The following is a 16,519-nucleotide window of genomic DNA, read 5'->3' on the forward strand; positions in this document are numbered from 1 at the left end:
GTAGTTGTGGCTTGTGGGCTCTAGAGCACAAGCTCAGTAGTTGCGGCGCACAGGCTTAGTTGCTCCGCGGCATGTGGGATCTTCCTGGACCAGGGATCGAAGCCGTGTCCCCTGAACTGGCAGGCAGATTCTTAACCACTGCGCCACCAGGGAGGTCCGCGCAGAGCACTTTCATCTTCCCAGGGAGGGGGCAGCGCGCTCATCCCCATTGTCACGTGCTGTGTGGAACTCGAGGACTGGACTCTGTTCTGGGTCTTGTGTCAGTTTTGATTCCAGCTCCTCCCAAAACACAGGTTCTTTTTGTTGACATGCTTTCACATTTTCATTCTCATGGTTGTCTGACGTCATAACAGATCATCTCTTCCCTTTGGGGCATTTGCCTTTTAAGTTCTAAGAGGTTTTAGAAAAATACAAAGGCACCATATGGATTAGCAGTTGTGGCACTGATGATGGATTTCCATAATGCATAACAAAATTTAAATTGAGGCATTTTTCTAAAATGTAGTGTTAGTCCATTGTGTTTAAGTTGATCAGTAGTTGAAACTATGCCCTATCATCATTTGATTTCCCCTTAGGTTAAAATGTGATTTTTTTTTCTATGTTTTGTTAATTAACTATCTTTCACTTTGGCACATTGTAGGTGGTATCTTGGGCAACAAACAAAACTGCTTTGATGACTTCCAGTGTGCTGCTGAATATCTTATCAAGGAAGGTTACACGTCTCCCAAGAGGCTGACTATTAATGGAGGTTCAAATGGAGGCCTCTTAGTAGGTGAGAACTGGGTTTTTTATTCATTGTACTTTACTAATTAACTCTTGGAGTTTTCAGATACTCTGGTTTACTTTGGCTCATGGATGGGAGCAGTGGTACAGAAAAAGCAAAACCCATTTATATTTGGGCATCTAATTAATGACATTTGAAGACACAACTACTGACTCAACTCATCATAGCCTGAAAAGCCATTCCTCCTCCCTGTTCTGAGCTCTATTGGACTGGACCGCAATTCTTACCCTTCCCTCTCCCCCTCCCCACAGACTGGACCCACAGGTCTCTAGGGTTCAGTCAGCACATGACTGAGTCTAATAACACACCTCTGACTGTGTTACCCAGAACTTGTAAGCTGTGATCATCACTAAACATTTGTTGAATACCTATGCAATGGGATGCTAGATGCTGTGGGTGCAGAGAAGTAAGTCATGAAGGAAAATGAGGTACATGCAAAGATGGATCCACAGCTTCATAGTAATGAAATAGTTCACCCTTGCTGAGCACCTTGCCAGGCCCAGTGCTGAGCCCTTGACATGCACGTGGCCTGGGAGATGGGGACAGGTATTATCCCCATTTTACAGAGGAGGACGCTGGGGCACTGAGAGGTTGAGTAGCTTGCTAGTGTGATGGTAGTGTTGGGGTTGATGCTTAGCACTGTGGCTTTAGATTCTGCTCTTTTAACCTCTATGTGGCACTGCCTCTAAGTGGATTTTCCTAATTTTTGGTAGTTAATGAATTTTTACTTTGCTTTTCATCTCTCAACAGTACTTAACATTGTAATGAACATTTATAGTGGTCCTGAACTTTGCTTGCTGGGTCCTACATCCAGTGTCATTAGGATACGAGGGGCCGTTGTACAAATGGAGAATAGCACAAATAGACTCAACCTAAAAAGCACATGTGACAGACAATATTTAGCTTTCAATCCACTGTTGTCAGGGGATCTTGACACATTCACTCCATTTCCTTGTCTTTGAAATTTACTGACTTGTGTCAAAACCTGAATTCCTGTCCTTATTACTTCTTTACCCCAATGGAATATAGTCTTGAAAAAAACATTTTCCCAGGGAGATAAAATATATATATGTCCGAATAATTTGTTTAAATTTGGAAAGGGTAGAGATGTGGCCGAGATGGCAAAGTAGGAAAACCCCTGAGCTCACCTCCTTCCACGGGCACACCAAAGTTAACAACGATTTACAGAACAACTATGTATGAGAACAACCTGAAGACAAATAGAAAAGATTTTCCACAACCAAAGATATAAAGGAAAGGAACCACTATGAGATGGGTAAGGAGGGGCAGATGCACAGTATAGTCAAGACCCACAACCTCGGGCAGGCAAACCACAAATGGGAGGATAATCACAATTGCCGAGGTCCTTCCCAAGGAGAGAGGGGTTTGAGACACACATCAGGCTCCCCAGTCCAGAGGTCCTACACCAGGAAAATGAGCCCCTAGAACATCTGGCTCTGAAGGCCAGCGGGGCTTACTTTGATGAGAGCCAGAGGGCTGTGGGAAATAGAGACTCCACTCTTAAAGGGTGCACACAAAATCTCACATGCTCTGAGTCCTGGCACAGAGGCAGTCATTTGAAAGGAGCCTGGTCAGATTCATTTGCTAACCTTGAAGAGCCTCCCAGAGGGGAAGGAGGCAACTGGGACTCCTACTGGGGACACAGGTGCTGGTGGCAGACATTTTGGGGAACTCGTTCTACCACAGGGACACTGGTGCTGACAAGCACCATTCTGGATCCTCTCTCTGGCTATTAGCACTCCACCACCAGCAGACTGGCACCAGCTCTGGTCATGCAGAGATCAGGCCTTGTCTATCAGCATGCCCAAAGTAGTTGGCCCTGCCACAACAGAAGGGCCCGTGCAGCCTACATAGGAGGCACCCCTAGAGCATGTAACTCTGGTCACCAGAGGGGAGTCTGCTGCTGGGCCCTACAGGATATCACCTATATTAAGGATACTTATCCAAGCTCAGAAAACATAACCAACCCACCTAATACACAGAAATAAACACAGAGAATTAGGCAAAATTAGAAGACAGAACTATGTTCTTAAACTAAGGAGCAAGATAAAACCCCAGAAAAAGAACTAAGCAAAGTGGAGATAAGTAATCTTATCCAATAAAGAGTTCAGGTAATGATTATAAAGATGCTCAACAAACTCAGGAGAAGAAGGGATGAACACAATGAGACATTTAACAGAGAGTTAGAAAATATAAAGAAGAGCCAAAAAGAGGTGAAGAATACAATAACTAAAATAAGAAATATACTAGTAGGAATCAGCAATAGATTAGATGATACAGAGGAATGGATCAGAGACCTGGAAAACAGAATAGTGAAAATCATCCAAGCTGAACAGAAAAAAACAATTCTAAAAAATGAGGACAGCTTAAGAGACCTCTGAGACAACACCAAGCAAACTAACATTCACATTTTAGGGGTCCAAGAAGGAGAACAGAGAGAGGGGCAGAGAACTTACCTGAATAAATAGCTGAAAACTTCCCTAACCTGGGAAAGGAAACAAACATCTAGGTTGAGGAAACACAGAGAGTCCCAAATAAGATGAACCCAAAGAGGTCCACACCCAGACAGAGAGACTCTTAAAAGGAGCAAGAGAAAAGCAACTAGTTACTTATAAGGGAACTTCCATAAGACTGTCAGCTGACTTTTCAGCAGAAACTCTGCAGGCCAGAAAGGAGTGGCACAATATAGTCAAAGTGATGAAAAAACATACAATCAAGAATACACTACCTAAAAAAAAAAAAAAGAATACACTACCTGGCGAGGCTGTCATTCAGATCTGAAGGAGAGATCAAGAGTTGTACAGACAAGCAAAAGCTAAAAAGAGTTCAGGACCACTAAACTGGCTCTAGAAGAAATGTTAAAAGGCCTTCTCTAAGTGGAAAAAAAAAAGACCACAACTAGAAATATGAAAATTATGACAGGAAAAAAAACTCATTAGTAAAGGTAAACAAAGATAGTAGATCAGCTACTTACAAAGTCAGTAAAAAGTTTAAAAGACAAAGTAGTAAAATCATCTATATTCACAATAGTAGTTAAGTTGATACACAAAACAAAAAGTTTTAAAATATGACATCAAAACATTAAATATGGCAGGGGGGAATATAAATGCAAGATTATTAGAAAGTGTTCAAACTTAAGAGATCATCAACTTAATCACAAAGATATATAGGTGGTTATGTATGAGCCTCTGATAACCAAAACCAAAAATCAATAGTAGATACACAAGCAAAAAAGAGAAAGTAATCCAAACATAACACTAAATATAGTCATTACATCACAAGGGAAGAGAGCAAAAAAGAAGGAACAAAAAGGAACTACAAAAACTACCAGAAAACAATTTTTTAAATGGCAATAAGTACATACCTATCAACAATTAATTTAAACATAAATGGACCAAATGGTCCAATCAAAAGATAGAATGGCTGAATGGATAATAAAATAAGACCCAACTACATGCTGCCTACAAGAGACTCACTTCAGATCCACAGACAGACACAGACTGAAAGTAAGGGGATGGAAAAAGGTATTCTATGCAAATGGAAACAAAAAGGAAGCTGGGGTAGCAATACTCAGACAAAATAGATTTAGACAAAGTTTGTAACAAAAGACAAAGAAGAGCATTACATAATGATAAAGGGGTCAATACAAGAAGAGGATATAACATTCATAAATATTTATGCACCCAGGAGAAAAGGGAACCCTCCTACACTGTTGGTGGGAATATAAATTGGTACAACCACCATGGAGAACAGTATGGAGGTTCCTTAAAAAACTAAAAATAGAACCATGATATGATCCAGCAATCACACTCCTGGGCATATGTCTGGAGAAAACCATAATTCAAAAAAATACATGCACCCCAGTGTTCATTGTGGCACTGTTTACAATAGCCAAAACACAGAAGCAACCTAGATGTCCATCGACAGAGGAATGGATAAAGAAGATGTGGTACATATATACAATGGAATATTACTCACCCATAAAAAAGAATGAAATAATGCCGTTTGCAGCAATGTGGATGGACCTACAGATTGTCAGACAGTGCAGTAAGTCAGACAAATACCAATATGATATCACTCATATGTGGAACCCAAAAAGAAATGATACAAATGAACTTGTTTACAAAACAGAAGCAGATTCACAGATCTCAAAATCAAACTTATGGTTACTAGAGGGGAAAGGTGTGTGTGTGGGGTGGGATAAATTAGAAGTTTGGGATTAACAAATACACACTACTATATATAAAATAGATAATCAACAAGGACCTAATATATAGCACAGGAAACTCTACTCATATTCTGTAATAACCTATATGGGAAAAGAATCTGAAAAAGAATGGATATATGTATATGTATAAATGAATCACTTTGCTGTACACCTAACACAACACTGTAAATCAACTATAATATAAAATAAAATTTTTAAAGATATTTATGCACCCAACATAGGAGCACCTAAATATACATGGCAAATATTGACAGACATAAGGGAGAAGTCGAGAGTAAAACAATAACAGGGAACTTTAATACTCTACTTATATCAGTGGATAGATATTCCAGACAGAAAATCATTAAGGAAATACTGGCTTTAAATGACACATTAGATCAGATGGACTTTAAGAACATTCCACCCAAAAGCAGCAGAATACACATCCTTTTCAAGTACACATGGAACATTCTCCAGGATAGATCATGCTAAGCCACAAAACACGTCTGACTAAATTTAAGAAGATTAAAATCACATCAAGCATCTTTTCCAACCACAACAGTATGAGATTAGACACCAACTACAAGAAAAAAAAACTGCAAAAAACACATGGAGGCTAAACAATATGCTACTAAACAACCGGGGTGGGGGGTCACTGTTAAATCAGAGAGGAAATTTTAAAATACCTGGAGACAAATGAAAATGGAAACACAATGATCCAAAATCAATGGAATGCAGCCAAAGGAGTTTATAGCATTATAAGCCTGCCTCAGGAAACAAGAAAAATCTCAATCTAACCTAATACCTAAAGTAACTAAAATAATAGAGATCAGAGCAATAATAGAGACTAAAAAACAATAGAAAAGATTGATAAAACTAAGAGCTGGTTGTTTGAGAAGATAAAAAGATAAACCTTTTACCAGACTCATCAAGAAAAACAGAGAGAGGTCCCAAAGAAAATCAGAAATGAAAGAGAAGAAGTTACATCAAACACCACAAAAATGCAAAGGATCATAGGAGATTACTATGACTAATTATACACAATAAAGTGGACAATCTAGAAGAAATGGATAAATTCCTAGAAACTTACAATCTCCCAAGACTGAATCAGGCAGAAATAGAAAGTATGAACAGACCAATTACCAGTAATGAAGTTGAATCAGTAATATATAAAAAAAAAAAAAAAAAAAAAAACTGCCAGCAAACGAAAAGTCCAGGACCAGATGTCTTCACAGGTGAATTCTACAGAACATTTAGAGAAGAGCTAACACATATCTTCTCAAACTCTTCTGGAAAACTGAAGAGAAAGGAGCACATCTGAACTCACTTTACAAGGCCAGCAGCATCACCCTGATACAAAAACCAGACAAAGACATCACAAAAAAAGGAAATTACAGGCCAGTATCACTGGTGAACACAGATGTAAAAATCTTCAAAGTATTAGCAAACCAAATTCAACAACACATTAAAAGGATCATACACTACGATCAAGTAGGATTTATCCCAGGGATATAAGGATGGTTCAATATCTGTAAATCAATCAGTGTGATACACCACATTAACAAATTGAAGAATAAAAACCATATGATCATCTCAATAGATGTGGAAAAAGCTTTTGACAAAATTCAGCATCCATTTGTGATTAAAAACTCCTAGCAAAGTGGGTATAGAGGGACATACCTCAGCATAATAAAGGCCATGTATGACAAGCCCACCACTAACATCATACTCAACAGTGAAAAGCCAAAAGCATCTCCTCTAAGGTGAGGAACAAGACAAGGATGCTCACTCTCACCACTTCTATTAACATTGTATTGGGAGTCTTAGCCCCAGCAATCAGACAAGAAAAGGAAATAAAAGGAATTCAAATTGGAAAAGAAGTAAAACTGCCACTGTATGCAGATGACATACTATGTACAGAAAATCCTAAAGATGCCACCAAAGAACTAATAAATGAATTCAGTAAAGTTGCAGGATACAAAATTAATATATAGAAATCTGGATTTCTGTACCTTAACAAACTATCAGAAGGAGAAATTAAGAAAACAATCCCATTTAAAATTGCATCAAAAAGAATAAAATACCTAGGAATAAATCTCACCAAGGAGGTGGAAGACCTGTGCACTGGAAACTGTAAGACACTGATGAAATCGAAGATGACACAAATTAAAAGATGTGCCATGCTCATGGATTTGAAGAATTAATATTGTTAAAATCACCCTACTACCCAAGGCAATGTACAAGAGTCAGTGCAGTACCTATCAAAATACCAATGGCATTTTTCACAGAACTAGAACAAATAATTCTAAAATTTATTTGGAAACACAAAAGACCCCAAATAGCCAAAACGGTCTTGAGAAAGAAGAACAAAGCTGGAGGTATCATGCTCATTGTTTTCAAACTATACTACAAACTGTAGTAACCAAAATAGTATGGTACTGGCACAAAAACAGACATACAGATCAACGCAACAGAATAGAGAACCCAGAAATAAACCCACACATATATGGTCAGTCTAAAACAGAGGAAGAGGGGGAGGGGTGGGATGTGACAGGGTGAGAGAGAGGCATGGACATATAAAAACTACCAAATGTAAAATAGATAGCTAGTGGGAAGCAGCCGCATAGCACAGGGAAATCAGCTCGGTGCTTTGTGACCACCTAGAGGGGTGGGATAGGGAGGGTGGGAGGGAGGGAGATGCAAGAGGGAAGAGATATGGGAACATATGTATAACTGATTCACTTTATTATAAAGCAGAAACTAACACACCATTGTAAAGCAATTATACTCCAATAAAGATGTTTAAAATAAATAAATAAATAAATAAAACAGAGGAAGGAAGAATATACAATGGGGAAAAGACAGCCTCTTCAGTAAATGGTATTGGGAAACCTGGACAGCTCCATGCAAAAGAGTCAAACTGGACTGCTTTCTCACATCATATGTGAAAATAAACTCAAAAAAATATTTAAATGTAAGAACTGAAACTATAAAACTCTAAGAAAACACAGTACACTCTTTGACATTGGTCTTCACAAAATTTTTTTGGGTATGTCTCCTCAGGCAAGGGAAACAAAAGCAAAAAACAAATAGGACTATAACAACCTAAAAAGCTTTTGCACAGTGAAGAAAACTATCAACAGAATGAAAAGACAACCTACTGAATGTGAGAAGATATTTACAAACAATATATCTGATAAGAGGTTAATGTCCAAAGTATCCAAAGAACCCATACAACTCAACATCAAAAACAAACAACTCAATTAAAAAATGAGCAGAGGACCTGAATAGACATTTTTCCAGAGGAGACATACACATGGCCAATAGACACATGAAAATATGCTGAACATTACTAATCATCAAGGAAATGCAAATCAAAACCACAATGAGATACCACCTCACACCTGTCAGTATGACTAGTATCAAAAGGACATCAAATAACAAGTGTTGACAAGGATGCAGATAAAAGGGAACCCTCATGCACTGGTGGGAATATAAACTGGTTACAGCCACTATGGAAAGCAGTATGAAGTTTCCTTAAAAGTTAAAAATAGAACTACTGTATGATTCAACAATTCAACTTCTGAGTTTATTTCCAAAGAAATCAAAACCACTAATTCAAAAAGATATGTACCCCTATGTTCACTGCAGCATTATTCACAGTTGCTAAGATATGAAAGCAACCTAAGTGTCCACTGATAAATTAATGGATAAAGGAGATGTGTATATGTGTGTATAATAATACATACAGTAGAATATTACTCAGCCATATAAAAAAAGAATGAAATCTTGCCATTTGCAAGAACATGAATGGACCTAGAGGGTGTTTTGCTAAGTGAAGTAAGTCAGACAGAGAAAGACAGATACCATATGATTTCGCTTACATGAGGAATCTAAAAAACAAAACAATTGAACAAACAGAAAATAAACAGACTCATAGATACAGAAAACAAACTAGTGGTTTCCAGAGGGGAGTTGGGTGGGGAGATGAGTGAAATAGATGAGGGTGATTGAGAGGTCCAAACTTTGTTATAAAAATATCACAGAGATATAATGTACAGATAACATAGGGAATATAGTCAATAATATTTAATAATTTTGTGTGATGACAGATGGTAAATAGACATCATGGTGATCACTTTGTGATGTATAAAAATACTGAATCACTGATTTACACCTGAGACTAATATGTTTTAAGTCAGGTATACTTCAATTTAAAAAAAGAAGAAAGAAATAAATGGAGGGACTTCGCTGGCGGTCCAGTGGTTAGGACTCTGCACTTCCACTGCCAGGGGCCTGGGTTCCATCCCTGCTCTGGTCGGGAAACTAAGATCCCACAAGTCGTGTGGCTTGTGGAAAGAAATTGAGAAAGAAGATGGATAATATTCTTAAATACTGAATAACTACAAATTTGATTTGTTCACTCGACAAATATTTATAGAGCACCAAGAAGTGCTGGGCATTTTCCCAGATACTGGGCATATGTCAGCAAACGGAAGAGACAACAGTTCTGCCTTCATGGAGCTTTCGTTCCAGTCAGAGGAGGTAGACGATATACCCGAGGCCAGCAATGGGCCCCAGAGGCCCATGTCTGTGCCTGGGCACAGAGAGCAGGGGAGAGAGATGGGAGAGGTTAGGGGTGGGGGGAGGCCAGACCAGGCAGGACCTCGTGGCCCGTGCAGAGAGCATGGTTTACTCTGTGAAATGAGAAGCCTTTGGGGGAGTTTTGAGCAGAGAAGTGTCATGATTTGACATGTTTTTTTAAAATCAGGATCATGCATTGATCCCGTTACTGTGTAAGGGTAGACAGAAGGGGAGGCAAGGGCTGAAAAGCAGGAGCCCAGGTAGGTGGCTTCTGTCCCAGGGAGAGAAAATGGTGGCTTGGACATGGGTGTGGCGATGGAAGTAGTGAGAAGTGGTCTGATTCTGCGTATATTTTGAATTTGAGCCCACTGAATTTGCATATGAATTAAATATGAAGTGTAAAAGAAAGAAGAACTAAGGGTGAATCTAAAATTTTTAATGGGAAAGGACATTGAAAATACCATCTGATTTCAGTAGTGGGAGAATTGTGTTGTAACTTACTGGTTCATCCAATAAAACTCCATTTTATTTTTGGAGTTTTATATTCAGGAATTCATTTATGCCTTTTAACAAACTAGGTCCTTTAAGGGACCTTCAGAGATGGAGTTCCTCCATCAGGATGCTGAGATGCTTATTTAAAAGAACAGATTCCAGGTTCCTGCGCCTCCCACCTCTGAGTGGGAGAAAAGGATCTGCAGGGGTAGGACTCAGGATTCAATATCATGAATAAGCACTGAAATCAGAACTGGGGTGGGAACAGTTTTTTGTCAGAGGCAGGAAAAGTTCACATCCCTTGACTAACTCCTAGTCGTGCCAGCTTTGATCTTACTTCCTCCCAAAGCCTCCCCAACTTCCGTACTCTGGCCTATGCCCTACTTCCATAGCACCCGTATTTTCTCAACAGTAGTGATTGCCACACTATAATTGCCTGTTCACTTCTTTATCTTTCCCACTAAATTATTCACTGACATATCCCCAGGCGTAGTGCCAGGCACATGGCAGGTGTTCAATAAACATTTATTGAATTTTCCAAAAAATAAGTTTTTAAGTGTACAAAGAAGAGTATTTTTACAACAGGACAAGAAGGTGTGTCAATATCGGTTAGAGCTCTGAGCTGGGTTTTAGGCCCTATTCTGCTTTGGGCTGTATGAGCCATTTCTGCTCACAACAATTCTGATGCCAAATGTGGGAAGGGGGGCATACCACCCCAACCAATTCTCCAACTCTCCATACACCAACTGGGTGTCTTACAATTCAGTTCAATTCTGACACTACCCTGAGTTAGCACAGACCCAAAAGGGTAAGGGCTCAGTCCCATAGGGCTGCCCCCACTGCAGACACCAATCACAAGTTCTGGACCTCCCATGCTATAAATTGGGGGTTCCCATGTCCCCCTCCTCTTTCCTTACATTTACCGGTTTGTTATAAGGGATAGAACTCGGCAACAGTCAGATGGAAGAGATGTATAGGATAAGGTATGGGCAGGCAGGTGCATGCAGAGCGCCTCCATACTCTGTTAGCGCACCACCGTCCCAGCACCTCCCTGTGTTCACCACCCTAGAAGCTCTCCAAATTTCATTGTTTGGTGGATTTTATGGAAGTTCTATTATGCAGGCAAGATTGATTAAATCAATAGCTGTTAATCACTAACTTGATCTCCACCCCCTCTCCTCTGCCCAGAGGTCAGGGGTGGGACCAAAAGATCCAATCCTCTAATCACATGGTTGGTTCCTTGGGCAACCAGCTCCCATCCTAAAGCTATCTAGGGACCCACCAAGAGCCACCTCATTAGCATGAACTCAGATACGGTTGAAAAGGGTTAGTTATGAATTATGAAAGACACTCCTCTCACCCTGTCACTCAGGAAATTCCAAGGGTTTTAGGAGCTCTGTTCTAGGAACTGGGGACAAAGACTAAACAGGTATTTCTTACTGTGTCACGATATCACAGGCTAGTTTTGAGATCCTGAACAAGTTCGTTAGCCTCCTGCATCACCTGTGAAAGCAACTGGGGATGGGAGGAGGGGACACAGGTTTTACAGAAAGTCCTAGAGGTTTTCATATAATGTTCCTCCACTGAGATTCACTTTGAGGAGTAAATCTCTACTACTGATGACAATACCCACCCCTCCGATATATTGGAAGGAGCGGGGAAAGCTTGTGGGCTGTTGGGTAAGTGATTTCTGATGGTTTCTTCCTGTGCTCTTGGAAAAAAGACAACCAGGGTTCTGAAAGCATTTAAGTGTTGTTTTGTTCTGTTTTGGTTTTGCTTATTACATAGATGTTTAATGATGGACCACCTCCCTTTTCTATCTTGATTTTTAGCTGCATGTGCAAATCAGCGTCCTGACCTCTTTGGTTGTGTTATTGCCCAAGTTGGAGTAATGGACATGCTGAAGTTCCATAAATACACTATTGGTCACGCCTGGACCACTGATTATGGGTGCTCAGACAACAAACAACACTTTGACTGGCTCATCAAGTAAGGTTTTAATTCATATTGACATATTTGTGTTGCTAACAATTTGATATCAGAATATTGAACATAGTCAAAAGGATAAATGTTTGACTCCATGCCCTTCAATATCTCATATTTGCATGTAATTTACTGCAAAAGTAGGGCAAGTGGTGGGAATACCTGTCTTCCTGGTTTTGATCTGGTCTTTAACAAAAACAAAAACAACAAACTACAAAGATGTGATGGGCAGAATTTTAAAGGTGGTCCTCCAGGATTCCTGTCCCCTGGTTCTTCAGTCAACCACTAATCTAGGTACTTCTTTGAAGGGACTTTGCAGATTAAATTAAGGTTACTAATCAGCTGACCAGGATAAGGAGATTATCCTGGATTATCGAGTGGGCCCAATCTAATGACAAACCCTTAAAGGCAGAGCACTTTCTCTGGTGGGAGTCGGGGATGCAGCAGAAAGGGAGATGGAAGAGATTGGATGCATGAGGAGGACAGGAGAACTAGAGCCACCGTTGCTGGCTTTGAAACTGAAGGAAGGGGGCCTGTTCGACCTGAGATCAACCCCAACCAACAGCCATCAAAGAAACAAGGACCTCAGTCCTACAGCCACATGGAACTGAACGCATTCTGCCAACAGCTGGAATGAGTCTGGAAGTAGATTTTTTTTCTAGAACTTCTTGATAAGTGCCCAGCTAGCCAACACCTTGATTTCAGCCTTGAGAGAGCCAGAGAACCCAGTTGAGCCAAGCCAGACTTCTGACTTATAGAACTATGAGATAAGAAATCCATGTTGTTTTTAAAAGCTGCTAAATTTGTGGTAATTTGTTAATGCAGCAATTAAAAAATAATTTTTTAAAAAAGTCATTATAACTTACATAAATATGGGATTTCTTTTTCTAAATTAAGAAATAAGGAAATGAAGAGGAATATATGCAAGAACAGTTAAACTTTTTTTGTGCTTTCAGTATAACCACATATATTTGAAACTACAAGTTGCATTACTGAAATATTCGTATCCCTCAACACTTTGGCGATAACAGTGAGAAAATGGCAAACATTTAGATTCTCAAGACTGCAAGCTACATTCTTTTTTGGCTCTTCACTCTCTTTACTTCCCACATGTAGGGGTTTTTGGATTTTTACCAGCAGTATTTAGGAATTACTCTTGGAATACCACCAGCAGCCTATGTCCCCTCTCCCCAGTCTTCTCAGTCAATTATAAATTTTGATACAGTAATTTCTGAAGTCAGGTTTTTTCCTTCATTTGATGTGCTTTGTATGGTTAGCTCTTCACTTAGAAATTCAGCTAAAATGACTTGAATTTTTTTAATAATACTTTTAAACTACTTAATTCTGTTCTGCAGGAGGGGGAAAGTTTAACTTTTAAAATACACAAGTAGCCTCACTGACACATCCTGGTGAAAGCTGAATATTTGAAGAAGCCATAGTTCCAATTAACCTTAAGAAAATATGCACTTAGGGAGATAAGTCCCATTTAAACTCAGTTGAAAATACTGAGTTAATTGTATATTGAAGGCAACAAAATATTTGCTGGAACCTGATACTTCTAAAATTAAATTTGAAAGCAAAAAAAGAGTTCTAAATATTTTTTCTCTCAAGATGTCCGTGATATTCCTATTTCAGACTTTAATTTTTTAACCTAGCACCCACAGAGCTGTATTTTCCTCTTACTTGCTACTCCCAATGAGCAGAGAGCTCAATCCAGTATATTGAAGGGGGTCCCCCATGCCCCCAAAAATTTAAATTTCCAAGTTTGTGAAAGGCTGAGAAAAATAAAGCCTAACAGACTTTTTTTCTACAGAACTTCTCAGAGTCTTGAATGTATAAATGTGGCACATGAATCTTGAGGTGGGGAGAGGCATCATTAGTAGGCAGAGTTTCCAGACTTGTTTTCCCATAGAACTAAGCCTTATCTGGAGGACTGGGGTTGATCCAGAAATACTCTGCAATGAGATCAGAAAACAGATCCATTGGCACCCCCATCTTATTAGGAGACTAAACCCCAGAAGGTTTTAGTCTTAGCTTGGTTAACTGAGTAGAAATTTTACTATTTTTGCCTATTTACCCTCCAAAATAAAACTCTACTAAAATAGTTTATTTAAGTCATTAATACTGAACACTTTGAAAAACATGACACCCATATGAACTAAAATGTAAAGAAAAAATATCCAGAGATGTCTTTCACTTAACTATTATCAATCGCTGTTTAATTTGATTGTACTTATGTTGTGCTTCAGAAGGTGTCTCCTCCACTAACCTCACCATTGGCCAAAGGCAGTTTCTTTCTGCTGGACTGTGAGCCAGCATGGGGTCAGCGGCTCAGGTTCCCTGGTTTCAGGCAGGAAGCTAGGCCCAGAGGGGACCTGTGGTCTTCCTCAGACTGCCAAGCTGAGCTCAGAATAAAGGTTTTATAGGTACAAAACAGGCAAAAAGCTGCTGTACACTGTGGATTTCAAATTCTTCAACAAAAGAAAGGCTTGCACCCATTCTATTCACAATCAGTGATTTAAAAGAACAATCAGGGGGCTTCCCTGGTGGCGCAGTGGTTGAGAATCTGCCTGCCAACGCAGGGGACACGGGTTCGAGCCCTGGTCTGGGAAGATCCCGCATGCCGCGGAGCAACTAGGCCCGTGAGCCACAACTACTGAGCCTGCGCGTCTGGAGCCTGTGCTCCGCAACAAGAGAGGCCGCGATAATGAGAGGCCCGCGTACCGCGATGAAGAGTGGCCCCCACTTGCCACAACTAGAGAAAGCCCTCACACAGAAACGAAGACCTAACACAGCCATAAATAAAATAAATAAATAAATAAAGAGTAACTGTAGTACCATGTACAAAAAAAAAAAGAACAATCAGCATGATAGGGGTAGGGAATTAAGAGATACAATCTACTTATGTATAAAATGAAGCTACAAGGATATATTGTACAGCACTGGGAATATAGCCAATATTTTATAATAACTTTAAATGGAATATAATCTATAAAAATATTGAATCACCTGAAACTAATATTGTAAATCAACTATACCTCAATTAAAATCTTTTCATGTAAAATATAAACAAAGGGACAGTCAGTCCACTTTATAGCAGTGAAAAAGTCAGTCTGCAGAATATGAAAATATTCACCTCAAGACAGTCAGTATGCACATACTTTGGGTTGTTTCAACAGCCCTGTTTCCTTCTTACACAGGCTTCCAAAGTGGGAGCGAAATAAACGACACAGCTCCCCAGCTTCCAATAGCCCTGGCCATTCACAGCCCAAAGGGTGATGTAACTTAGTCTGCAGTGGTCACCCATGGACCAGTTGGCTGCAGTCCTCACTGCCAGTGACGGTAGGCGGGTAGACAACGCAGGTCACTGTGCCCACCGGTCCCCCTGATTATCCTAGTGGACACACAACTCTCATTTTGATATCCGGCCTCATGAAAGTGCCTTTGCCTTTCAGATATTCTCCACTGCACAACGTGAAGCTACCAGAGGCAGACGACATCCAGTACCCGTCCATGCTTCTCCTCACTGCAGACCATGACGACCGCGTGGTCCCGCTTCACTCCCTGAAGTTCATTGCCACCCTTCAGTACCTGGTGGGCCGCAGTCGGAAGCAGAACAATCCCCTGCTTATCCACGTGGACACCAAGGCGGGCCACGGGGCTGGGAAGCCCACGGCCAAAGTAATAGAAGAAGTGTCAGACATGTTTGCATTCATAGCGCGCTGCCTGAACATCGACTGGATTCAGTAAATGGCATTTCCCACTCCCTCTGACCGCTGCGGAAAACCTCAAGGGCTCTCACACCATTAAAACCGAGAAACCACTGGGCGTAATGCCTCCCCACACGAACACTGTTCCTGCACTCGCGGACTGCAGCTGAACAGAACTGCCGTGGGAATTTTATCTTTTCTAGGCTTCTCCTTTTTAGCAGGCCCTTGGCGTTTCTTTTTCCACCCTGTGCAGGCACATATTTTAAAAGGAAAAAAAGGCATGTTCGGATAAATAGCTAATGGCAGCCAACACATTGTGAATATTAGATTGCTGAATTCAGAGTCATGGTCAGGCATACTTCATATAGAGCACCTCAGTGAAACTTGCTTCTATAACTATAACCAATATACCTTTACATAAATGTGAGACTTGTTCTCCTGAAAAAGACTTCTTTGCAACAATAATAAATGTTATTTAAGAATGAGAGGCTTTATTTCTGGTTCCTTTGTGTTGAGGAGCAACCCCAGAAGTGCAGTCATTCTGCGCTGCGTCCTGTCACTTGTCTATGGGAATAAGCGATGAAGTCATAGACTGTAAGCGCTGCACGGAGGCGGAGTGCGTCCATCTAGCTCCCTTGTTTATGGTGAGGAAGCTATTAGAGGTGGCTTACTGTCTTTTTCTTACATATTAACCACTCAGCCATCTGATCGTCTCGTCAGGGGCTCTTTTGGTTTGGA

General features: G+C 40.2%; 1 protein-coding gene across 1 annotated transcript in view; it reads left to right on the forward strand.

The window, feature by feature from the left end:
* Positions 1-16,266, forward strand: part of PREP (prolyl endopeptidase) — a 137,521-nt gene extending 121,255 nt beyond the window's left edge. The window contains exons 13-15 of the mRNA XM_068551380.1: positions 641-772; positions 11,921-12,077; positions 15,527-16,266. Of these exons, the coding sequence (XP_068407481.1) occupies positions 641-772; positions 11,921-12,077; positions 15,527-15,821 (584 nt within the window). The 3' untranslated portion in view covers positions 15,822-16,266. The remainder of the gene's footprint in view (positions 1-640; positions 773-11,920; positions 12,078-15,526) is intronic.
* The last annotated feature ends 253 nt before the right edge of the window (positions 16,267-16,519 follow it).

Source organism: Eschrichtius robustus, chromosome 9 (assembly GCF_028021215.1).
Source record: "Eschrichtius robustus isolate mEscRob2 chromosome 9, mEscRob2.pri, whole genome shotgun sequence".
Classification (NCBI taxonomy): Eukaryota; Metazoa; Chordata; class Mammalia; order Artiodactyla; family Eschrichtiidae; genus Eschrichtius; species Eschrichtius robustus.